Below are 25941 nucleotides of genomic sequence, written 5' to 3'. Positions count from 1 at the left end.
AGCAGCATCAACGCGCGATCTCTCCACCAGTGCACGTAGGCTTTTAAGCTGTTTCTCTGTATTCTGTAACAGGACCCTATACCCATCATCATTATTATTATGGTTATCCCCTGATCGATGTATATCACCCGTGCCCCTCTTCAAAAATTTTCTGGGGGGAGGCATACTACACGTCTGTATTGTTTATTTAGACACCACCCCTTATAGACACCATGCCTAGTAGATCACCTTGGATAAAATTTATTTGTAAGTAGAGCTATGATAGCTTCACTGGATGCATTCTGAGCTATCAGGTATTGTTTTATGGAACAGCCGTTGGCGTCCTGTGTTTGTCTAGCCTCCTCTTGTTTCTTACATAGATCGGTTACTATCTCTTTTAATGCGGTGTTGGAACGCCGCAGTTCACTGATTTCATTTATCAACTCTACATATAAGGGGTTAGCTGTGTCCCTCGGGTGCACAATCACCACCGTGGGTTCTGTGGGTATACCTGCTCTGTTTTGTTGAAATGGGGTTACACACTCTGCCGATGTTGCTCCTATTGTAGTACTCTCTTCTTCATAGTCACAGACCGCCTGCAGCATTTCCTCGTCAGTCAAACATTCTGGATAGTACCATGTGTCCTTTGTTGGTGTAGACCGGTCAATCTGCACCCTGCTGTACAAGCATACATGGTCAAAACATGTTATAAAACAAATGTCTATATATATATATATATATATGGATGATGTCACATACCTTGTAGAAGGTCTCTCAGACTGGACACCCGTATGTACTTTTTTTTTTTTCACTGGGGGAGCATAGAATTATAAAATCATTTGAATGATTCATCAAATAATAAATATATAGAAAGCTTATATCATACTGTCATTTTCCCTACCTGTGCCAGCTCCCTGGTTGGGGCACGTAGTCGTTGTTGGTAGACAACTGAGTGCAGCAATCTCCTTTTCCAGTTTTTCAAGACTCCCATGTATAGGATGCGCGCTGTCATCTATTTCTAAAAGGTATAAATACCTATTAAAAAAATATATATAAATATATAAAAACAAATATGAATCACTCGACATAGTACAATCTTTAAAGCTTTTTATTTTTATTTTTTAATTTATACCAATGTATGTGTGTATATATATATATATATATATATATATGGAAATGGCTTAAATGTGAGGATGCACCAGTCTGCCAGGGTGTCAAGAAGTGAACCGTGGCTGTATCTATATAGTAAGGATCCTGTTTTTCACACACCAGGGTCTCAGTGGGGGTGGGGGTTCATATGTTGATTAAAACTAAACAAACTGCTCACTGTTTACCACATAAGGACTCTGTTTTTCTCCATCCCTGTGGGGCTCTCAAGCTATTTAGGGTTTAGCACCGTTTGGGTGCTGAGTGACATTATGCGACCCTAAGTCGACACGCTTGTTCCTCGTTAAAAACTGTATGTTTTCCTGAGGGTTTTTCCTCTGTTAGGTTACAATGTGTGTCCTGTTGGCTAAGAAGAAGATAGCCCCCTAATTCATGCATTAAGCTGTTATTTTTGAATCTGAACAGAAGCACCAGTGTCTCACTGGTTTGTGGTGGGACCTCTCATACCATTGAAGAGAAGCAGAAGAAGACGTTTGGGGGTTGGCCCCCGGCTTGTGTACTGTGTCACATAATGCTACACTAAGTCGGCATATGTGCTCCTCGTTAAACCTTAAGATGTATGTTTTGCTGAGGGCTTTCCTCTGTTAGGTTACAAATTGTGTTCTATTGGCTAAGAAGATAGCCCCCTAGTTCATGCATTAAGCTGATATTGGTGAATCTGAACAGAAGAACCAATGTCTCACTGGTTTGTGGCGGGGCCTCTCATACCTTTGAATAGAAGAAGAAGAAGACGCCACTGGGACCACACTGGGATAGGCCTCTGCTGTTTCACTAAGAATCCTGGAGCGTGAACCATTCCAAAAGGAAAGTTCGATCGAGGCGCCAAATAACACATCTATATATATGATGAAACCCCTCCTACAGTCCCGTGTTTCCGGTCAAAACTAACGCCCATCGCATAAAACACCCACTGATATGGCAAATTTCCAATCAAAACCAAGCACATCATCGTCAAAAATGGTTTACGTATCCATTCGTAAAATGACGCATTTCCGGGGCATGACTTAAAAATGGCGGCGGTCACATGCCCACCCCACACCCCTCCTACCCCCCAAAAGTTCAATGACGCATTTTTCCGGTCAAAATGGCGGCGGTCACATGCCCACCCCCCCACCCCTCCTACCCCCCAAAAGTTCCCTCTTGCACGCCCTCTGGCATGTGACTGAGGTCAAAGGTCACATGCACGCGCAAAAGTAGAGGCTATATACTACTCCTGGGATCTGATTACAAGTATCATGCCAGTTGGTTTGCATTTATTTTTAAATAACCAGACAAAGGCACAGGATCAGCTTATTCTCTCATCATGCCAATTTCCCATCATTAGAAGGACAATCAGGCAGCTCCCCGATTCACTGTGCATGTCCTGCTCTGGGCAAAGGGAGGCTCTAGATTTGATTTTCACATTATGAAAATTCCTTCATGGAATGTCGTTATTAACTGTAGGAATTAAATAAGGTCCAATCCTTCAACATATGATTATACTTTATTATAAAAGAGCACTCCATGTTCCCCTGTGCCAGTCAGGCATTCCTCTGCGGGGAGTTGACTGGTGCTCTTCTGAAACCAGACCTATGTGCTTCCCCCTGCTCTGTTTCACCACTGCACCAAACACTAAACCCAGAAAATCAGCTAAACAAAGGCATTTATTTTGAAAATCTCTGCTGCAAAAACTCAAAGGGGTCTTGACTGTGCCTCCAGTGTGAAACTGAACCCGCTTGTGTGTGTTTAATAAATGCTGCCAGGAAGAACAAAATATGTCTCAGGTCTAGAGAGATTCAGATAAATCCTTACAGCAAACTCAGAACTCTGTGATTTCGTCAGTGCTGAACAACAGTCACCGTTCTAAACAAGACATTTAACTTTCACCTCCTGCAGGTATTGCACTGTAATTAACTACCGTCTCTTCGTCTCTGCCACAACTGTTTTGTACTCAACAGATGCGGACTGACTCTGAGCAAACCCAAATGTCAGCTGACAACTAAAAAGAAATAACAAAGATATGTTGCAGTCATTTGGTGTTGCCATTACATAGTTTGTCCACCAGTGGGCAGTAACGGAATTGTAGTTTCAAACTGAATCAGTTACAATTCAAACATTTAAATGATTATGCAAATATCATTAAATATATTAAATAGAAATTATAATAGAAATAAAACAAGGCACATATCTTCATTTCAAAACAAAATATTGATGGGGGAAAAAAAAAGTACATTTTAAAAACTTAATAGAAGCTTGGTGTCAGCGTCTTGTGGTCCAAATTGATGTATCAGGGGAAACATTCTAATTTGTCAGCATTGGGACAATGACAAGAAACAAAACAACAGTTTTTACTGCCACGTTTCTGAAAAATGACGATAAAAAAGTTGATGAGCTGCACAGCAGAATAAATCCATCCAATGCTGTAATTTAGAACAATGTGGTTTGTGTGAACTGTGCTTCTCATTTGGAAAGCTCTTTGGATCTCTCCTGCAGAAGGCGGATTCAGTCTACATTCACGTCTTCTAGTAATGTGATGCTTTTTGTGTCGGTACGTCATCTAAAAGTTACATTTTACTGAAATGTCTAAAAAAAAAATCCTGGAAGTAGGATTCCCAGTCAGGATGAGCAGCCCAGTATAGTGCGGGATATGTATAGTAGTATAGTATAGTAACCATTACATAGATTGTTTTTTTTAGCATAATAGTAACTTGTCTAGTTTTACCAATGTGTAGAATATCATTTTAATACTGACCACAGACAGACATGGATATTCATCTTGCAAATCTGATTGTGTAAAACTTACATTTATTCCATTGTACAGTAGTCTTTCAGAAATATTTACAAAAACATCAACACATGTACACATTACCACTGAAATTAAAGTATGACAAATCTTAATGAAACATTGTAGAAAAGCATTTATAAATATCCATTCTGAGACTCTGACTTAGAAAAGTACCAGAAAAGGTCTTCACAACAAATTGTGTAAAGTTTCTTGGATGGTTGCAGATATTTAATGTTCTTCTCGTTGGGAGCCACGTTTAATCCAGCGTTCCTACAAAAAAGTAAAAAGAACAAACTGAAGTTGTACATACATTTTATATAGGAATGGGATCAATAATGTATACAGTACATGTGCACACATTTGCACGAATATGCAGTATGTCATTACAAATGTGTTATATTAAGTTCACCTTGTTTAGGTGAATTCAAATAAAGTCCTGGTGGGGCTTACCTTCTAGAAATGCAAACTCATCTATGGCCTCTATTGCATTGTCTGTAAAGGTAAAAGAGAAGGGAGTTAAAAAAAAAGTAAAAACTGGTGTTCTTATATTACATCTGTACATTTAAATATTAGGTTTGTCGACATCCAAGCGAACATGTTAAATGTACTTTGCCTTATTATTAGATATTTTCAAATCACATTTACCCAGGTCCTTTCTTTGCAGCGTTTTTCTCTTTCCTTGCTGGGCGTACACCAGGGAATCTCTGGCAATCATCTCTACAAACAACTCCTAGAAGAAAGAACGGCATTGATATTCTGTCATTTGAAGCCAAATCAAATTCGGAGCCTCATACGGATATTATTGTTGGTACAATTAGTATTGACTACAGAACCCGAAGGAAACTGTATCTCATTTTGCTTCGTGCATTTAAAACTGATCTTTATTTCCTTCTTTGTCAGCTACAGGCCTTGTTTTGTCGCCTCATTTCACGTTTTAGTCAGAATTTAAATAGTTAAAACTCTGAAGAGCAGATTATTTGGACAAGAGGAATTCTCGCTATACTTTCTTTCCATCTATATAATTATATCTATTAGCTTATGTTCAAACCTCTGTTTTAAATCGGTTTTATTATTATTTCATTTAGGTTTTTGCAAGCTGACACATTCCTTTTTAATGTCAGTTCTATAGACTGTGAGACATTAAATAACTCAATTGGAGGACAACGGCCCTGGTGAATAAAAGGTGAAAGTACTTCAATGCTTACAGGTTGGAGTTTATTATGAACGTCACTTAACACACGGAAAAAACAAATGACACATTTCATTGTACTGAATCCGGATGAAGATATCACGATTGACTCGGCGTGACACAGACTTCCTTTTATTCCGTCTACAGTTTATTTTGTTGTGGTTGTTTTGTTTACCGTGGCTTTGGCGATGATGAACACGGACTCTTGGCTGGCGAGGGACACGTCTGGGTCGGTCTTCATGAGCGCTTTGATGCGGGACAGCGGGAGTTTGGACGGTCTGCTGTGGCTCACGGCGGCCGCGGGGCCTGTCTGCTGCCGCGCGCCGTCCTCCTCCGCCTCGGCCCCACGGTTCTCCTCCTCACTCCCGCACCGGACAGGGTCGGGCTCCGTGGCCGTGACGGGTGTAGCCACTGTTGCGGCCATTTTCGTTTTTTAACACGATCGTTACACTTACGAAAAATATAATGATATATATATGTATATACGCACTAATCACCGATCTTCTAGCAACATGTCTCAGATGACAACATCATGAGCAGCGCGCCAGCATGTGCTTCCGGTTTCTCGGTGAGGGGCCTGCGCTGATTCGTCAGTGGAACACTAGGAGGCCCGCCTTTTCCTCTCCCGCCAACCAATCCTCATTGGTGATTGGTCGGAAAGGCGCGAAGCAAACGTCCATCCTGCTCACTCGAAGAGTAGATGCCACGATATTTATGCTAGTGAATCATGTATTTTTATTTATTGTGAAAGCAATATATGATAGATGAGCAATGTTCTTCTTACCTCAACTGGTAAAAAATGTACCCGGATAAAAAAATAACTTTAAGTTAATGCTTTTTGTCCACATGGGGGAAGTTTAAACCTAATAATGCCAATATGACAAACTGTAGGCATACAGGTGGCTTCTGGCGACAGTAACCTTCATTTGGAGTTGTTACTCTGCACAGATCTTTTTCTTGTTTTTTCTTAAGAAAATGCTGATGCTAAATGCTAATTCATTTGCATTCAAGATAGAAATGACCTCTTAACCTCGTATTGTTTTACCTTCTCAAAGGTTGATTTGACCGAGTTTCCTTTCATTTTAACTGTTAAAGTTAGCCTACTGCAATATGTGTAACATCAATCTTTCAGTGATTCAATTAATACACAAGGTGTTTTATTATGTTTTGTTATGTTTATTATATTGTGTTCCAATATTTATCCCCACAGAAAACTAATGTGATTAATGATTAGTATTTCCTTTGAAAGTGCGTATGCAGCGATTGCCTCGTTTTAGTCTATGTTAGATAAGAACCCAATGAGCAGTGCACTAATACACTGCTAATAGGATTGTGACGAGGGATTTAGTCCTCGTAGGCCGTGTTCACATGTTCAGTGAGAGTCAGGTGTGGCTGAGGGACAGACATGAAGGATCCACAGCTCCAAGGTAAATCTGCTCTTTGCCAAAACTCCCGTCTTTTGCAGGAAGCGTTGTATTGTTTGAAATGTGACAGTGTTCAAGATTTGACGGAAAAACAATCTGACATTTAACCCACGTTGCTCATTGCTCTTTGTGTAATGCTGAACTTAAACTTCCTGTTATGACCAAAACAGGATACAAAGTTCACGTAAGAACTTTCTCCAAATATTCTGTTTTTTAAATAGATGTGCTAAGAGTTTGAGATTGTGATTAAAATATGAACTTATGTTTCCAGAAGAGACAAAACAGGAACGTTCGACACATCCTGCTTTTGTCCAAAACGTGCTACATGTGGAAATTTATGATGAAGCGGATAAAACAATATTTCCAAAGCAACACCAGAAAAGAGAAAGGGGCTTAAAATAAAATGTCATTACAAGAGCTCCTCTTGTATCCTGAGAATCTATTTCATTTCACCATTTTATCATTTGCCTCCGTCTTTTAACAGCAACCAACAAGTTATAAACTAAGCGCAAACCTTTTCTGGTCTACTACAAAAATATCTCAAGAGTGCATCTGGCTATTTACGGCAACAAATGCAATGTCAGCGGTGCATACTACGTAAATAAAAGTAAATCTAATGCTATTTAATTTGTGGATTTAATTTGTTTCACGTAGACAACTTTTTAAGACCCACGTATCTCAATTTTTATTCCAATTCCCCTAAATCTTCTTTTCTAGCCATCAAAGCACGCATATGGCCGAAGCAGAAAGAGGGCAAAAAATCAAAAAGCGAGGCCATAGTGGAGGAGAAAATAGGCTGGAGGCCGACGGCCTCCGCTCGCCCAAGTGCCGTCCCAAAGCTGACCGAAGCGGAGAGGATGAGGCAGTCGCCGTTCGACAGCGTCGTCTACGACATGGCCCACAGCGAGAGGATCGTCAACGACCTGATGCTCGGGCGAAGGGTCGGCTTCTACGAGCTGCGTGGAGAGATCGGCCAGGGGAATTTCTCCACGGTCAGGCTGGGCATCCATGCCTTGACCAAAGGTCAGGAATCACAAGTCGTTGATGTGTTTTTCTTTTTTTTTCTTATGACTCCGCCAGAAATACATTTCATTAGCCGTCTTATGTGCCACAACACTCCCGTGTGCTTAAATATCTTAAGAACTGTCTGTCCTTATTTTGAGCCGTCACCTTGTTTGATACTCTCTAAGTCCTTTGCTAATCCCCTCCCGCCCGCCCCTCCTGTCCCAGAGAGAGTCGCTATCAAAATCATGGATAAGCTGCGTCTGGACGAGAGGATCCAGCCAATGACCAACTCAGAGATCAGCTGCATGGAGAAGCTGTGCCACCCCAACGTGGTGCGTCTGTACGAGGTGATGGAGACCAGCAGGAAGCTGTATCTGGTGATGGAGTACGGCAGCGGCGGAGACCTGTTCTCCCGGATCACCAGCAGGGGGAAGCTTACCGACCTGGACGCCAGGCTGGTGTTTGCACAAGTCGTCTCTGCTGTGAAACACATGGTGAGCTTCCACGTCATCCTCACACAGAGCTGGGCTCAGTCTATGGATGAACTATGGATGTGTTATCAGTGTCTTAAGACCCCTAATGCTGCATACGTGTGAACTTTTTCATTTAAAATAATAATTGGATCTAGTTTTCTACTCTACTCTCACAACATCAGAAAACATAACCAAATATTCACTAGCGGAGTAGAGAGTAAAGTACAGTAGTATTTTCAGTAAATTGTACTTGAATCATCAAAAGTAAATTTGCTCCTAATGCTGAAAAATGCCCCTTGTGGTGTGCAGGTTAGTGTCACACCGCCGTAATTACTAAGACAGGAATATGTACTTTTTGTTTTCAATGTGACATGTTGGATAGTGATACATGTTTGATCATTCAGGTGACACCACCTGAGAAGTGGGAGGGGTGAAAACCTTCTTTGGAGGTGCTCAGAACTCACTTTGCAAATGTTATGTTCAGATTTCTTCATTTAAAACTGGAAATAATTATTAACTATAACTGTCTGATAAGTACAGTGGAGTTTAGAAATTTGCAACATTACAATAATAAACATCGAAGGACCATTGAAGTTAATGCTGTTGTTCAATTTCTGTTGATGTTCCCACAAAACAGAACCTCTAATGACATGTTCCCCCTTTTTCGGGGGGGCGGGGGTGTTTACCTTTCAGCATGACAACAACATCGTCCACAGAGACCTCAAGGCGGAAAACATCTTCTACACAACCAGCTACTGCATCAAGGTCGGAGACTTCGGCTTCAGCGCCGAGAAAGGCCCGAACGAGCTCCTCACCAACTTCTGTGGCTCCCCGCCGTACGCCGCCCCCGAGCTGTTTCAGGACAAAGGTTACGCCGGCTGCTGCTCGGACACGTGGGCCTTGGGTGTTCTCCTGTACTTCATGGTGACGGGCGCCATGCCCTTTCGCGGGGACAAGCTCGGGAGGTTGAAGCGCTGCATCCTGCAGGGGGCCTACGCCGTCCCCGCCTATGTGCCCCCTCCGTGCCAGCTGGTGATCAAGGGCATGCTGCGGCCGTTGCCCGTCGACCGCCCGTCTCTCGCGCAGGTCGCGTCCGGCCCCTGGCTGGAGGGGATCGAGTGCCCGCGCCCGTACGCCTCGCTGCCCCTGTCGCCGGCGCATTTCGCCCAGGCCCACCGGGCGCTGTGTGCCGAGGAGCAGGAGGTGAAGACTTTGCTCAGGGACCTGGGTATCACGGCGGGTCATTTCCAAAACAACCCCTGCCTGAACGGTCGGAGCCCGTTGACGGGGACCTACCGGATCCTTCTCCACCGGGTCCAGAAGAGGAGGACGGTGGAGGCGGCGGGTTACTCGGTGCTTCACCCCGATGACTACGGGAGCTCTAAGAGGTGGACTGTAGAGGTGGACGACCCCTCGGCTGTCTGCGTCGTGCTGTGAGGAGAAATAACGGGGAAACAGTTTTGCTTCGGTGGCTTTATGGCAAACACATGGGCCCGCGTCCTCACTGGCACTCCGTCGCTTAATTGAGCCTCCCTTAATTTGTGCGGCGTTATGTTACATGTTGAGCAATGCTCAAGTTGCGCAATGCTTGAGCGGAATGGCAAACACATGGAGGTTGAGGTCTGAGTCGGACGCTTCTTCCGTCCCACATCGTAAGTCAATTATACTTTACGGACCAGGGCACCTTCCTTTATTGGCTGTGACTTTATGTTCCCATCGTTGCATCACCAACAAAAGCTTAATGATACACGACGTTCATCAATCACCGCATGCAGGTAATCCTAGTGCGATAGACAGAAATGAAACCTGAGACTATGGAATAATATCTGGAGAAAAGGTTACTCTGGCCAATAACAGAATCAGGACCAGAGGTGCTTTTTTTGTTTTAAACATGAACAAATGCCTAAAACGCCTTACTTAATATTTACTTAATATGTTTTTTGAACACTGAGTATTTTTCATGGTTGTCACCAAAAGTCTGGAGCTCACATACAATGATGGAGCTCAACATTGAATGTTAAAATAACATATAACATTTCACATCTGTATTAAAAAGTGTGTTAATGTTTGCCCATGTTTTAATGAAATAATAAATGCTTGAGTTTTGCCTGAACTGTTACTCTGTATTTATAATTATAGCAACAAGTAAGGCTAAATTAATGAATAGAAATCACAGTATTTTCAAACAATGATTCTTAATATTCTTAAATCTCTTTAGTGTCCTTACAGCAGGATAATGGTAATGGTTTGCTGCTTCGTGCCAGACTCCAGCCAGGATTTCAAACATTTACAGATTTCCTGTGAGATCCGGGATAATAAGTCAGTTTGAAGTTTGAAAGAACATTGACCTTCTCAGACCGTTTGCACAACATGAACCCATCTCAAGCAGCAGGGGGTCATATTTATCAGTTCTGAAGCAAGCTGTGAGTTCTTTTGAGACTGTGACACTTGCCAAACTTCGAAAACCCCAGTTTCTTTGGCTCACTCCACTTACCTTCCACTAAGATGGATGTTGTTAAAGCTATGTTAAAGCGTCTTTGAGACTTCTGAAAAGCGCTATATAAAACCAATTATTATTATTATTATAAGAATGTCACATAACATTTCACTTGTGAATTCCACTCCACGGTGCCTCAGTCTGACAGTCTCACCGTCGCCTCGCAATTTATTGCCAATTTTGCCAGTGTCTGCATGCACAAATATTCCTGATTAGTGATTGGCACTAAGATGACGGTCACATTTTGCAGTAAAAAGTCAAACCTGCAGCCCGCAGCCTTTCTGCAGAGAGGTGTTTACAAGCTGTGTGCGTATGGCAGACACATCTTGGCCCCCGTGAGCACCAAGAAGGAGTCTCGACTTGCAGAAAGCCTACTCTTGCTCAATGCGACCCGTGTGAAAATCATCATTGATCATCGTGTAACGACAGGATGTTAACTTTTTTTTGGACGCATTTAAGATGCAGGGAATAATGTATGTTATGACAGAATGAAGGGGAATTAATCAAAAGGTTGCATTGGCTGATGCATCGAGGGAGAGCAATTTGTTGTAAACCGGAAAAAATAATTAACTCTGAGATTTGATTTAAGTTGGGCCACAATTAGCTGAATCTTGCCTTTGAACAAAGATGCCGAAAAACAGAACAGATTTTAAAGTTCTTCGATTAATTCAGGTAATCCTATTTCTGTTAAAGTCATTGGGAAATAATCATGTTTAATCTTCTAAAAATCTGACGTTCATTGTCTCTTAACAACCTGTAAATGCCACAAAAGATCTCATATCATGACTTATTTACAATACAAACCCTCTCTGATTAAAATAAAAATGAATGAATGAAACTAAACTTAAAATAAACATCTTTTCTTCTGCTTTTCTCTCACGTTAGTGGAATTCTTTCTTTACCTTTCCTTACTGTCTATGGTTATTATGGGGTGCAGTGGTATTAAGCTGAAAAAAGTCAACCGTTGTCTCTGATTACATTTGACAGTTAAATAACCGTCTAAAGCTCTGGATGAATGACAAATCTGTTTAGTTGATGAAAGCACATTTGAGATGGTTGCGAAAGAGTAACCCCTCTGCTTATATAAGCAATTGTTTTTTTTTTATTTATGGGAGAGTGCAACATGAAATATGAAAGGTGGAGTCTTTAAGGGTATTACAGTAAAGTATATCCTGTATGACGGCAGGCGGTTTTCCTCCCTACTTTCCCTCTTAAACTTGAACAAAACCATTTAGGAGAGCGAGATGTTTGGTATTTTTATTCACATCAATCCATTCACGACCAGTTTAGCTTCAGGGTGTTTGCAACCAACAACTGTCAATGTTAAGAGACAATCCTTGTGGAATGTTAAAGTTTGATTCCCGTAAAGCTCTTTAAAATGAGCACAACTGGAGCGAGATATAACACGTCTCTCAGGAAGCAGGGAGATGTTTTGCTGGAGAAACAAACATTTACAAACTTGAAGTAGTGTTGTACACATCCACTTACAATATCCCAGACAAAGCAACGCTCTCGTCACGTGCAATGAGTTTCTAAATGATTCAAAAGAATGAAATGAAAGTGAAATGAACGACTACATTGTGATTGCACAACAGCCATCGTGAGAGGCCATGAAGCCGTCCTACAATAGTCCTTCTATGCCAGCATTTAGGAAAACTTGACATCAAAAAAGACAACATGAATTTTTTAAAATGCTTGACTTGCAATGCAATGCAGGAAAGAACACGGAGGAGCTTTTACAGTTTGAGGGGATTTAACGTAATGATAACCATTATTAATATTATAAGTAAGATTAGTAAATAAGACGCTCAGAAAGCAAACAATATCCTTGTAAGAACATTGTTGCTGTTCTTTTACTCAGTTAAATTTGCCAAATCGTCAGTTACAAACCGTTACAGAAAAAGGTCCAAAGAGGAACCTGCACCGGGGACCTGTTGTTAAACTCCACGTCCTCTACGGAGACAAAGGTTTCATGGTGAAGATTTGCACTCCGTCATTGAGTTTCTCTGCAGGGAAATGATGTTTCTCATTGTCATGGTGCGTTGCGTAACTTTTTACCGTTTCTTCATTTTCACATCCACCGTCTTCATCAGCTTCTGGACCCAAAGATCATCCGGATTGGCACAGCGAGTCAACTGTTTTGCATGTGACGGTTTCTTCTTTATCAGGAATCTAAAGACATTAGTGGTATTATTTAAGATCATTAAGCTTACTGCTCACATGCTCCGAGCTTGGGTCGATCAAATAACCGGGGACATCGAGCTTTATGTCTCTATGTCCTCATAAACCTGTTTATGATGTTTCAGGACATTTCACAATTCATCCATCCACCGGCGAATGAGCAGCGTCTTGGCTGAGTGGGGAAACATTCACAAGGTTCAACCCTTTGACTGGATTAACAAGAATACGAGCAACTGCGTGAGGACCTCGGAGGTCCAGGGTCACCGTGGGGATACAACGACTTCCTCAACGTCATCTGGGTCTCAACTTTTTAAATAACTCTGGGTCTTTCTTTGTTTTATAAATTGAATTCTAACACCTTTATGCTTTGTGCATAAAAATACATGAACTGGTCCAGGTGATAATCCAGTATTGGAGTACAGTTTTGTTTCTCCATCTCGTGCCGTGTCCATTGTTCTTGATGGGAACGCAGAAGACTAACTTTGTATAAACTTACGTGACAAATTGGATCATTCTAAAAGGATCAGTTCGCAGCCAGAATGAACCAGATTAAATGCTTACGCCACACAAAACCTGTTTCAATATTCTTCAGCCCAAGTGACAGACCTCTACCGATTTTTTATCTAAACGGCAGAAAATCTCAGTCACGCTAGATCTTTAACCCCCATGCTGCCAACATGCCAATGCTTTACCCCCGTTATCGTGAAGCCGAAGAAAAAAGTATTTTTTGACCAAATGTCCCGTGAGCCAAGTTTCATAGTGTGAACGGACGTCTCGTGTCATTAATTATTGGTTCAAGCTTCTGCCAAATCAGACTGTGAGAGATTACCGGAGCTGCCCTCATGGAAATCCAGTTAAGATCTTATCATAGAGGAATGGTGCACCAGCAAATCCTGACAGAGCAGATGTAAAACATCTTGGTGTTTCCTTATTCACGGTCGACTTTTAAAGAAAACCAGAGTCGGGTTTTATTGCCTCTTTATTTGATACGAAAATACAAAAAAAATAAAAGGATAATACTTTTACAAAAATTTGGAAACCCTTTCATTCAAAAAACATCAAAGCTATTCCCATTTTTTACACAAATATAGTCTGTAGAATACATTTCAAAGCTGCCAACCAGTGGCTCGTTCCTATCAGCTGCTACATGTTAAAGAGAAATGGATACGTAGGCTCATATAAAGGCATTTAGCTAAATGGCAATAACAATGAGCATATGGTTTGTTCGTGTTATATTGAACCGTGCACAAAACATACTCCATGTGGTTAAAGGTGATATATGGCGCCCAAAAAAACGGGAGGTGAAACATCTGCCGTCCTCTTCCTGGCCCCGTTCCTCTGTTGTTAAACTCCACGTCCTCTATGGAGACAAAGGTTTCATGGTGAAGATTTGCACTCCGTCATTGAGTTTCTCTGCAGGGAAATGATGTTTCTCATTGTCATGGTGCGTTGCGTAACTTTTTACCGTTTCTTCATTTTCACATCCACCGTCTTCATCAGCTTCTGGACCCAAAGATCATCCGGATTGGCACAGCGAGTCAACTGTTTTGCATGTGACGGTTTCTTCTTTATCAGGAATCTAAAGACATTAGTGGTATTATTTAAGATCATTAAGCTTACTGCTCACATGTTCTGCTCCAAGCTTGGGTCGATCAAATAACAAATAAGCAGGTTCATTATTTTTGCATTAAAATTTGCCAAGTGATTGTAGTGGGAAGTTTCAAAAGTGTTTTACTCACACAACAGCTCTGATGTTGCAATCCCCATCTGTTTCCTGCATCCTGTAACTTTCAATGTTTTTCTTTACTCTTTCTGCAATCCTAGTATGATGGCCGAGGCAGCAGTTGCCATACGAGCCTGGGGAGAGAGGTGAATTGTGTTTATAGGTCTGCATACTGCTGTTTTTATTATAACGCCTATGAATAAAAAGAGTGCACTATTTATTCGCTGTTATATCAAACAATTGTAATTAATGAAATATTAACTAACAGCCTTTCAGGAATTCCCATAAACCCGCCTGCAAGTGCCAGAGATTTCTGGGAACCTTTTTAGATTCAGCAATGAAAAATAACAAGAGTGAATCATTTTCTTTATGGTGTGTGGTATTTTACTGACACACACACACACACACACACACACACACACACAGGGAGATGTTTACAGCAAACAGTCAAATATTGCATATTTTACAGGCTAATTTTGCCATTACCGTGACTACTTGAAGAGATAGTGGATTCAGTTTCTTTATTACTGTCGCCACGCAAAGGGAATTGAAACATTATTTAGACCTTCACAGTAGGAAATGAAACATAAAGAAAATTTAATTTAATTAATTACCAAAATAAATAAAATGCACCTAGGCTCATGTTTTCAGTATTTCTGAAGTGGAAATGTTTACAAAATCCATTGTTTTATTCTACTTAGTCAATGTGTATTGTTTTCCAATCTAAAGGAATGTGGATTATGAAATACAGTTGCAGTCATAAAGCAACTAAATGTGTTTCTTCATACACAGAGCGGTGTCCATATCTTTAGGTTTCAACTTTTACCAGTTACCATCACATCGTCGTGCTATTATTAAAATAAGCAGTTGCACTGGCAGACAAATCACATTTGTTATAATAATGTCATAGTTCTGTTCCACTTACCTTGTGCAAGGCACAGATACGTGCAAGAGAGGACCAGGAGAAGGACAAGAGCTTGGGACTTCATGGCTGTGGCTGCTGTTGCTCTTGTTGGGCCGCTGCGCAGACTTAAACAGATGAAATCAGAGCGGAGCTGAACAGAAAGATGGGAGTACACATTCCCACCCCCTTTGCTTCCACGTGATATTGTATTTCCATTACAAACCCCTCTGAGCGCTTGTGAAAGAAAAAAAAGGTTTAGGTCTTTGACCCCCCCCCCCCCCCCTGATTAAAGATGTTGAAATCCTCTTGTGTTTCTAGCAGCGTGCAGCTCTTTTTATCTTGAGTGACATTTTACTGAAACCAAGCGGGTTTGTTTTCAATTATAGCTGCATGTTCCCTCTGCAGTTCTCTCTTGCATAGGAACACCTTGAATGTTGAGGTTGTTTCTAAAGCGTGCAGGAAGACTTACCGGCTCACATTCAGTCTTTCACAGGATGTGTGTATCTGTATTATAGTGCACACACTTGTGTGTGTGTGTGCGCGTGTGTGTGTGTGCGGCCTCCCTCTTACCACACTTAGTCAGAATATGTCAACAACACTCAAAGTCCCGCAGCTGAAATTTGATCGCTGAATTCCATGGGACCGTACTCCCCCTCTCCCTCTTCCAACCATCACACACGCACACACACACACACACACACACACCCACACGCACACACACACACACACACACACACACACACACACACACACACACACACACACACACAAAAGCGAACACACGCGTCAGTAACCACCAGAGTACTCGAAAGTGTAAATCGAAACCCACTGAGGACAATTAATAACCCCAAATGCCTGATGTGTTCATCACTTTCTCTCACTGAGCACATTGGCACACTTAGGCGGCGATGGATTTATACAGTGAAAAGTAATGATGCAATGCTCTGATGATACCTTTTAAAAAGTTGAGGTGTTTAATTCCTTCTTCACCGGGTAGATTTGTCCGTGCCTTCCTCTGCATCTGTACAGATACGTCCTCGCACAAATGACAATCTGATCCCACAGCACTGAAGCTCTCCGGATCCCTTCAAAACTTCTATTACGCATAATTCAAATCCAGTGAGTGCAAATATTTATCTGGGATATAATTGGATTATCCACTTTAATTCAAGGGTATAAAGATTGTATATTTGGTTTGGTCTTTAATTTAGAAGAATACGCTCATAATTGCTGGAATGTAAAATTTTTACAAACTTTTAAGTGGATTCCACGAACAGATCTATAAAAAAAACAGATAATTGGTATTACAACTACTAAATAAAGTAAACCTACCTAAGGAAAAAGTGGGTTTAGATACACAGCTCACAAATGAAAGTTTCAACAGGAAACCACAAACCACCTGATCAACTTTCTTAAGTGAAAACAACTGTGGGATAATATGGAAGAAGGTAAAGACCTTATATAGAGATTTGACTATTTTGAGCTATGTGTTAAATGAACACATAACATATGTGTTAAATGAACACATGGCTCAGCAGGAGGGATGGAAAGGCTGTGGAGCGTACTGAGTACCGATAAACATTTTGGCATGCATTGACTGTAAAAAACACAATCCCAAGGTTAAAATTACGACAAAACATTAGTATGGACTAAATCACTATAAAGAAAAGGATTATTGTCCCACAATCATAGAGATGTTTTCCAAATGAATTTCAAAGTATCTGATTTCTACTTTTGGGAAGAATGTGAAACATTATTGTTCTTGTTATCCACAGTCAGCAGGACTGGAGGAACACATAAATGGTACTAATATATTAGAATATTTTAATAAAATTAAAATTAAGAAAACAATGGATAAGACGGAAAATAATTAGATTCAATGTAGCTCCAGTATGCTGAAGTCACAAACTAAGTAGCATTAGAGGGCTCGAACTTTTAAACTATTAGATGATGGAACTATTATCTTACCAAGCTTAATCCACTTTTTAAACAAAATGAACAAATGGGAAAAAACAAAGCAGAGAATATGAAAAGAAAAGAAACAGTTTTTCCTGCACAGAAGATGCGTTATCGAGCCATTAAGGCCACAGAAACAGTAAACAAGCAGAGAGAGACAATGCTGGATTCACCTCAGGCAGGAAGCCATTTATAGCCACATATGTTACACATATAGTCATTTGTCTGGATGGTTGGGGTAATATATAGAATAAAATAAGATAAAGTAAAATAAGATAAAAATATACAAGCACAAATTAAATCAGGATGAAAGATGAAAGAAGGTGAGACAATTGCCTGCAGGGGATTTGCAACGCTGATGACTCTCAGTTTTGCAGATACCTGACTCCTCCGACGCGTGGCTGTCTAACCAGGGAGATGAGTACAATAACATCACCTATAGCTGGAACCAGAGAAGAACCCAAGTGGAAGCCATTTAAGTCACTCCTCCAGCTGTGATCTCTCTCATCAACACACACACATCCTTCCAGTGGAATGCTGGAATCACAATATTCTGTGTGATTAAAGAATAATCAATAGAGTGGAGTGCAATGGTAAAATATGTAATAACATAGTCTTATGCTAAAAGAGTGATATTTGTCTGTATTGAAGTTTAACGTGCTAAAAGCAGAATGACTCAAAGTTTCTATTTGCAGCTGGCAGGGCGAGTCAACATGCTCTCACACAAACACTCACACAAAGGAACTGTCTGTTACCCCATCTTAACCGTGGTTCATATCTCAACATGGTTTGCAATTTTTCACACCTGTGTATTTAACCTCCTGCTTGCAAGCAATATGTGGACTTTTACAGCTATGATCATTCATCAAGACGGTTTTTATTAGATAAACATTGAAACAAATAATTCTCGTCTCCTGAAGTAGTTACAATGAAATATAATATAATAATATACACAACAATAATGATGTAACCAAAGAGAAAAGGAAATGTGGTGTTTCAGGAGACCCACATGCTGAATATCTGGGATAAATGTTATTTTCAAGCTTCATTACTAGTTAATTTCCAATTAAGTGACAACATGTGTGGGACTATGTGTAAATGTGTGCAAATGCACGTATATTAGTATTATGGGCTCTTCAACAAGCTCTATCCAATGCGGTGAAACAACGCTTGCCCCTCTAAGCATTACATTACATTACATTTTTGATATTCTATTTTTTTTAAGTTCTTCTGTATTTATAATTTTCTATAATTTTATATAATTTCCACTCTTAAAAATATGGAAATATACCAATAAATGCCCAAGATGTGTTGGCTTTTTGTAGTTGTAAAATCTCCCCTTCCCCCAAATGCCTGGCAAAGATACAAAGGTTGTGACCTCAGTGTCGTCCAAGTTTTCCACAGAGAAAAGAATTTGAAGAAAGTATGACTGTCCCTCGTGAGGCATGAAAAGAAAATATGATCTGAAGAAAAAAGAAGGGCTTTACATAGTTTACTACAACCCTATGTGATAAATACAGGTCTCATTCAAAAACCCATGACGTGATGATAATGTTTTGCTTTGAGAACGTCCACTCCTCTGGGAAGGACTTCTAAAGGATTTGGGGGTCATGTCATTCTGAGTTTAGGGCTCTCATGTTTGACCTGGATGCAGTCTGCGTTCCAGACTAAATATGTTGTTTGATGAGGTTTAGGCCAGGACTTTGAGCGGGCTAGTGGCATTTTTCCACACCACATTGGGAAAACTATTTATTTTTATTGACCAGACTTGTGTAGAACAGTAGTGTAATGTTGAAACCAGAATGTTATAAGGAAAAAGGAAGGGAAATATAATCTAAGTGTTATGCATACCTACTCACCTAAATAGATACATAGATACATATATATATATATATATATATGTATATATACTGTACATACATACAAAAATACATACCAACACACCTATATACATACACACATACATATATACATGCATACATACAACATACCATTGTGCAAACAGGTGCAACGGTTCGTTAAGAAGTGAAATTTGTTGTATTTTAGTTCAAATGTTCATGACTTAATCTGCTTTATTCTATTGTCGTAAAATAAATGTAGTTTAAAAATATACAATATGGCTCCATTACTTTTGTAAATTAGAGGATGGATAAGCTTTTACTTGGCTTTGGAGGGGAATTTAGTTAATACATCAGCACATAGACCAAAAAATAAATAGTAAGGGGCATATACAAATAAAAAAGGTAAGACTAGAATACCAGTTGTACAGATTGAAGTTGATTGTATGAGGCAAAAGTACCAATCGTGTTGAAAGTAGAAAGCATTGGAAAATGTTGATTCTCAAATTCTCAAATTTGCTTAAAATGTGTTCTTGAATATACTTATTCAAGCTGTCATACAATGCTGCCTAAGAAAAATCACAAACCCGACACCACCACCTAGCGGTCAACAATGAGAATTTCATCCAATTCAAAAATACATTCCTTTGATCCAGTTCCGCGGTATGGATGCAGCCCACCGCTCCACTAATCCAGCGCCGGGTTTTACAACACATTCACCCGAAGTCTCCGTGTGGGCGTGACCGACCGGCTTGTCTGTACAACAGCCTCAAAGCAGCCAACCGGACCCGCGAGTCAGTCAACACACCGAGTGCAAGTCATTCTGACTGCGTAGTTTTTTTTTACAACAGTTGTGCTGCTGTTATAAGTCATCCCGGGTCTTAGCCAGAGTTTAGAGCAGCGGCTTTGTTGTCAGTTAGTGGAGGCGCGCTACGTCGCAGACACCGATTAGCATCTCGTTAGCTCAACCGCCCCCCTTCTCCTCCTCCCCGAGACCCACATGGAGCCCCGAAACACCAACAGTGAGGCGAAGATGTTGCTGACGCACGCCAAAACCCTGAGACTGCACACCGGGAACTTGGTCAACCGGAGTCGGCTGAAGAAGAAATGCCCGTGCTCCCCCAGCGAAGAGGTAAAGAAATACACACACAAAAAACAGTAGAACTTTAGGTTGGCGTGTGTGTTTGCCAGCTTAGCTTGTTAGCTTAGCCCTTTTTACGTTGACGTCCGACGTCACCTGGCTAACGTAATACTTATTACCGGTGTGACCACAACACATGTTAGTTAAAGAGTCTTACGATGTAACGGGGTTATAAAGAGAGAAAGACGTTTACAAATAGGAGTAATTCATTTATCTGTCTAGATAAAGCGAAATACAGGTTTAAGTTGAGTGGAGTGTGTCTTACTGAGCAGGTGCTTCATTGGTGCAGTGTTGGTTTGAGTCAGTACACAATCTATTGACATGCTCACGTGTTTCAACGTTCATTCATGTATATAATATAATATAATGTAATATAATCGGGACTATTAAATGCGGGGAAGGTCGGACAGACACTCACAGAGCCAAAGTTTACTTTCAAATATCGTATCTTGACAAAAAGACAATCTAAAACATAAATATATTTAAATAAAACAATACAAATCTTCATAGTAAAGAAGTTGTAACTAAGGTTAGGTAAATAAATAATTGACTGATCCTCTAGTTTCTGTTTTAAGATATGATGAAAAATGTATGATTCCATAATGCAGAAACATGCCTGAGATTATTATTTAAGTCCTTAATGTAACTATAAATAGTTAATTCACTTTATTATTTTACCATAAGCAGAACCAATGTTTCCGCTCTGCGCTCGGCCAGACATCTTTACCTTTTGGTTGATTGGATGTTTTCTTTTGCCTTCAGCGCTCGCACACGCGTTTCTCACTCATCCACATAGTTGTTTAAGTTTAAATGTCATAGTTTAAATAATGGCTTAGTCAGCACCTAAACTTGACTCTCCCGTCTTGTCCAACACTTTGAGGGGTTTTGTCTCAAAATACTTTTCGTCTAAATAATTTGAATTGTATCTAAAACACACAGGTGATAGAGCAGCATGTCACAGCTGTCCAGATGTTTGTGTGCTGACGATAAAAGAAGTGTTCTGCCTGAGCACATTTTAAAGTATCCGTGTTGAAAAGATGCACGTTTCACAGAGGTTAATTTACGATTTTCTTCATTTGATATTCCAGCTTCAAGACTGCATTCAAGCCTCGCTCAGCGATTGGTTTTCCACAACAAAACTGCCAACAAAGGTGAGGAGATGTTTACTGTTAATATTTGCGTTGACGTCGTTCTGGTCAGACCAGCAGTATTTGCATCATTTCCTGTAACGTTCCAGTGCTTGGGAAAATAAAATAACTGTAGAGATAAACATCAAAGGTTCCCGGTAGCCTGACTGAAAAGAAGCTGTCATGATGAATGTTCATGCAGGGCTGCCTGCCGGAGGCGCCATTCCAAATGTGCGTCCGTCTGTGGGTGGGGGTTTGAGGAGTGGGTGGAGGTACAGAAACGTTGCCGTGGGGGCTGTGTTCATTAACTGTGATGAGATTCCTACATCGCGTTAACCCTTTGTCTCTGCTCATCAAGCTATCGTGTTCTGTAAACACCCGACGTGGAGATTTGAAACAATGTGTGATCCCACTTATCTGCTTCCACTTGTACTACGCCCACAGGACTCACGTGGGGTGAAAGTATGAAAGAGTTGAACTAAGGCGTCGTACATGCAAAGCATATTAGACACGTGCTTGCACAGGGAAAGAGTTGGATGTTAGAGGGACTCAGTTTCAGGCTCAGTGGGACGTAAGCTGCTGGAAGACAAACACAAGCGCTTTTCGATGCCGTGCAGCAGATCCGCGTTGTAGAGATTGACATTCTTGCCATTTCATGTAAAACCTCTATTAACAATGCACTTTGTGATGTAGATGTTCATTTTAAATATGGGAGTGTCTCATGTGTGATGTGAAAGACCACTTAAAAAATGGAGCACTCATTATCAAGTAGTCTGCTCAAAAACAGTATTTTAAAAGTTTGATGAATGATAAAACACAATGATACAACTTCCAGGAGATTCCTCTGGTGATCGATCAGACGGAAATGTTTGAGTTATAATGATCGACTCGTGCACCATTTTCAGAACACCACTTCCTCCTGAATGAAAAAGGTGTGTCTCAGTAGTCGACCGACCAGCAGCAGGCGGCGGCGGTATTGTGCACAGATGAGCAGAAATGGCAGCAAAAGGCCTAAAGGAGGTTCAGGTTAAAAACATAACCTTCTGTTTCTTTACCAGACATCTCCACAGGCTACTTACTTAGCTGTGTTCTGTCCGTCCCGTCATTTGTTTAATCTTCAAAAGCAAATATTTGGGACGGACCAAGCCACTAATATTAAGTGGTTTGTGGATACACACACACACACACAGCCTCTAAATGATGTGCTTCTCACGCAGGATTTTCCAGACACATTGGACTGCTCCATTCCCCAGGCGACTGACCGCATCTCGCCTGAAGAGAGGGATGAGCTGAGGGTTTCAGGTCAGTGCTGCAGGGTTTTACCACAGGGTGCTACGAGACTGTGGGTGAACCTCAGACCTGTGTTGTTGAATTCATTGATCTTGTACTAGTTACTCATTTCTACTCCACCACATTTCAAAGAAACATGTTCCATAAGAATTTATATATATATATATATATATATATATATATATTATATCTATAAAAACTGATTCATTATATTGCCATAATAGTGGTTTTAGGGTTAGGTGTCAGTGTAATGTAAGGGGGCATAAAGTGTGAGCGCTCAAACATGGATACACAGGTACATTTAATTATTACCTAATTATTATTATTCCATTATTATCTGGTGTTGTGCATGGCGTCACCAGAGATCAGTGTTATTCATCTGTTAAGAGATCCTTGCGTAAACGGCCACAAACAAAACGGCAGAGTTGTTCAAATAGCCTGCAGTCCAGTTGCAGGCATGTGGTGAACTTTGCAGATGATAATGTTACGCTAAGATGGTGTTTCTAGGAGAAGTCCTTTACGTTGCAGCTCTTCTCGTTTTGACAGTTTGCTTGTTTTCGCAGTGAAGCTGTTCCTGTGCGAGTCAGTTCAGTCCTCCATCAGCGATGCGGTGGAAATGGGTGAGCTTTAAATCTCTTCGGCTACATTCTCATTTCATCTTAAAAAAAAAAAATTACCAACACATCCGTAGGAGACTGAACTCTACTTGTGTCACGGCCTCGTCTGTCACTTATTCCCAGTCTGCCAGGCGCTGGCAGTGTCCCAGCTTGACTCTGTTATCATAGCGCCACCGTGGCCCCTGGACGGCGAGAGCCGAAGCTTGGCTCACCTTCAGCCGTCTTGGAAGGAGCTGGAGGTTCTGGTCGGAAGCCAGAAGATCGCCGCTATCGGAACGTCTGACCTGGACAAAGACTTGCTGGAACAACTCTACAACTGGGCTCAGGTCAGTGGAAGCCTTCAGAAGTAATACTTTAGACTAGCCATTTGCTTATCTCTATAATTAACACGAGGTCCCTTTTTCAGTTCAGACTAAATCTTTAGACTGCATCTGGGATATCACACTATGAAACTTGTCAAACTGCAAGATCAACATTTCTTACATGTCAAAAAGTCGTGACCCTCGCATCAGACTCAGACCCAATTCTAAAGTCAATCGAGGGCCAATTCAGAAATGAAAACCCGGCTTTATTCCTTAAATGGCTTTAGAGGCAACGTACATGATGCTTAACTGAATGAAGCCAGTCGGTGACCTCGTGGCCTCTCTTGTCCAGGTGAAGCCCAGCAGTAACCAGTTCAACTTGGCCTCCTGCTGCGTGATGCCTCCAGAGCTGACGGCCTTCGCCAAGGAGTTTGACATCCAGCTGCTCACACACAACGATCCCAAAGGTGGAATTCAATCATTTGTCCTAGTTGGGGTCCATTGAATTTGGTCTTCAGGTTCTTTGCACAGTTTAGATTGCACAGTTCAGACGAGTTTTATACAGTTCCTCTTTTGGCTTCATGTTTCCACAGAGCTGATGACAGCAGCCACTTTCCAGGAGGCGTTGCGAGAGGGATCGCAGGACCTGAACGTTGCTGACTGGAGGCTGGAGTGGGTCCTTCGCTACTCCATCATCGTCAAGTGCAGGGGCATTATCAAGGCTAAGGGGTACCTTGTCAGTGCAAGGAAAGCAAGCCCTTAGCACACCGCGCGATGGAAGACACAAGGACGAAGCCATTTTCATCTCTTTCCATTGACATACACACAAAACATGCAAAGTAAAAGCTCTGAATAACGGATGCTGCCATTCACCGTGAGTCTTGAAGTCATTGTTTTATCTCAATGATAAGGTTGCATCCGGATCGTCTACAATTTCTTCATTTGAACCGATGCAGGTATTCATTACCGTTGTCTCTGTGACGTCACAGATGAACAGGAAACATCAACTATTTCATAGAATATAGACTGGGAAAGTGAGCGTTTCACAGATTCCTCTGTGTATTGACAGATTAGCCTCAGATCCATTCAATGGAGGCTGCTTTAATGATGGAAAATGGCAGTTGCTAAACTTTGATCCAAGGCGAAAGTTCCTTAACCTTCTTTTGATTTGAAGTGCCTCTCATCTATTTTTACCTGCTTTCTCTCCACTGTGTCTGTGTGAATCAAGCAATACATTTATTGGTCTGAATGAAAAGCAAAAGTAAAACAACGAGACCTTTTTTATTTTCTGCACCAAATGATTCCAAACTTTCTGAAGATATCGGAAAATAATTGATTAAAATCATCACCTATGATATGTTTATTTTATGCTGCTGATTGACTGTAATTGGTGAAGAAATAACTATATATGACTTTATTTTACCAGGCATTTTCTTCTGACCATGTTTACCCACTACGGTGCTCATGAGATTAATTTGAGGGTTGAAAGAACAGCAATATTTTGAGATTGATATGCACAGCAGGCGTTGCTCCTCTAAATTCATTGTTGTCTGCACTGGAAACTCTGGGCCAAGGAGATCTGAAAATGTGTTCACTCTGAAAAATACCTTTTTTTTAATAAGAGAATGATGTTTTTCCAGACAAGATCGAGTTAATTTCATGACAACAACCTATCTGTTGTACTGTAAACATATGCAATGTTGTCATGTATCTGTATATCATGAATCAGCTTTATTAAAACTACAAAAGTTATGTTTTACCATCAACGGTGATGTAATCTATTTAAAAGATGGAATAAGACTGGGCTTGTGTGATTCTTTTTTTTTTTTTTTTTTTAACATATAAAAAAATGAGGGCGGCACGGTGGCGTGGTGGTTAGCACTGTTGCCTCACAGCAAGAAGGTCCTGGGTTCGATTCCGCCCAGTGGCCTTTCTGTGTGGAGTCTGCATGTTCTCCCTGTGTCTGCGTGGGTTCTCTCCGGGTTCTCCGGCTTCCTCCCACAGTCCAAAGACATGCTCTGGGGATCAGGTTGATTGGGGACTCTAAATTGCCCGTAGATGTGTGAATGTTTGTCTGTCTCTGTGTTGCCCTGCGATTGGCTGGCGACCAATCCAGGGTGTACCCTGTCTATCGCCCGAAGTTGGCTGGGATGGACTCCAGCCCCCCCGCGACCCTGTGTGCAGGATAAGCGGTTTGACAATGGATGGATGGATGGATAAAAAAATGATGACCATCTTATGAAATGAAAAAGCTAACTTGCACATTAACACATCCGGTTTTAAGAACCTAAAACACAGTACATATCAGTGTCAATGTAAGCATGAGTCTATAATCCGTAATTTTCAATAAATTATAAAATAAAA

The 25941-nt window shown here is 41.0% G+C and overlaps 4 protein-coding genes and 2 long non-coding RNA genes across 6 annotated transcripts; 2 read left to right on the top strand and 4 right to left on the bottom strand.

The window, feature by feature from the left end:
• Positions 1-522: 522 nt before the first annotated feature.
• LOC144411467 (uncharacterized) lies at positions 523-1012 on the bottom strand. The gene is made up of 3 exons (XR_013468642.1): positions 881-1012; positions 739-790; positions 523-657 (listed from the first exon to the last, which is right to left on the bottom strand). It is a non-coding gene; the product is annotated as an uncharacterized LOC144411467 (long non-coding RNA).
• A 2901-nt stretch (positions 1013-3913) lies between these two features.
• pole4 (polymerase (DNA-directed), epsilon 4, accessory subunit) lies at positions 3914-5740 on the bottom strand. Its single transcript, XM_040184650.2, has 4 exons — positions 5275-5740; positions 4556-4640; positions 4361-4402; positions 3914-4180 (listed from the first exon to the last, which is right to left on the bottom strand). Exons 1-4 carry the CDS (start codon positions 5521-5523, stop codon positions 4167-4169), a joined length of 390 nt encoding a protein of 129 aa, XP_040040584.1. The 5' UTR covers positions 5524-5740; the 3' UTR covers positions 3914-4166.
• Positions 5741-5784: 44 nt separating this feature from the next.
• LOC120824070 (serine/threonine-protein kinase NIM1) lies at positions 5785-10114 on the top strand. Its single transcript, XM_040184649.2, has 4 exons — positions 5785-6526; positions 7241-7546; positions 7754-8022; positions 8695-10114. The coding sequence occupies exons 1-4, from the start codon at positions 6505-6507 to the stop codon at positions 9436-9438; spliced, it is 1341 nt and encodes a 446-aa protein (XP_040040583.2). The 5' UTR covers positions 5785-6504; the 3' UTR covers positions 9439-10114.
• Positions 10115-12323: 2209 nt separating this feature from the next.
• Positions 12324-12888, bottom strand: LOC144411466 (uncharacterized). The gene is made up of 2 exons (XR_013468641.1): positions 12755-12888; positions 12324-12429 (listed from the first exon to the last, which is right to left on the bottom strand). It is a non-coding gene; the product is annotated as an uncharacterized LOC144411466 (long non-coding RNA).
• Positions 12889-13640: 752 nt separating this feature from the next.
• ccl25b (chemokine (C-C motif) ligand 25b) lies at positions 13641-15787 on the bottom strand. Its single transcript, XM_040184651.2, has 4 exons — positions 15328-15787; positions 14419-14536; positions 14145-14258; positions 13641-14039 (listed from the first exon to the last, which is right to left on the bottom strand). Exons 1-4 carry the CDS (start codon positions 15389-15391, stop codon positions 14024-14026), a joined length of 312 nt encoding a protein of 103 aa, XP_040040585.1. The 5' UTR covers positions 15392-15787; the 3' UTR covers positions 13641-14023.
• A 3981-nt stretch (positions 15788-19768) lies between these two features.
• Positions 19769-25377, top strand: gclm (glutamate-cysteine ligase, modifier subunit). Its single transcript, XM_040184987.2, has 7 exons — positions 19769-20232; positions 21330-21392; positions 22586-22670; positions 23222-23278; positions 23399-23601; positions 23930-24044; positions 24171-25377. Exons 1-7 carry the CDS (start codon positions 20101-20103, stop codon positions 24338-24340), a joined length of 825 nt encoding a protein of 274 aa, XP_040040921.1. The 5' UTR covers positions 19769-20100; the 3' UTR covers positions 24341-25377.
• Positions 25378-25941: the final 564 nt, after the last annotated feature.

This window comes from Gasterosteus aculeatus, chromosome 8 (genome assembly GCF_964276395.1).
Source record: "Gasterosteus aculeatus chromosome 8, fGasAcu3.hap1.1, whole genome shotgun sequence".
NCBI lineage: Eukaryota > Metazoa > Chordata > Actinopteri > Perciformes > Gasterosteidae > Gasterosteus > Gasterosteus aculeatus.
Note: the sequence above shows the minus strand (reverse complement) of the source record. Positions and strands in the feature narration are given on the sequence as shown.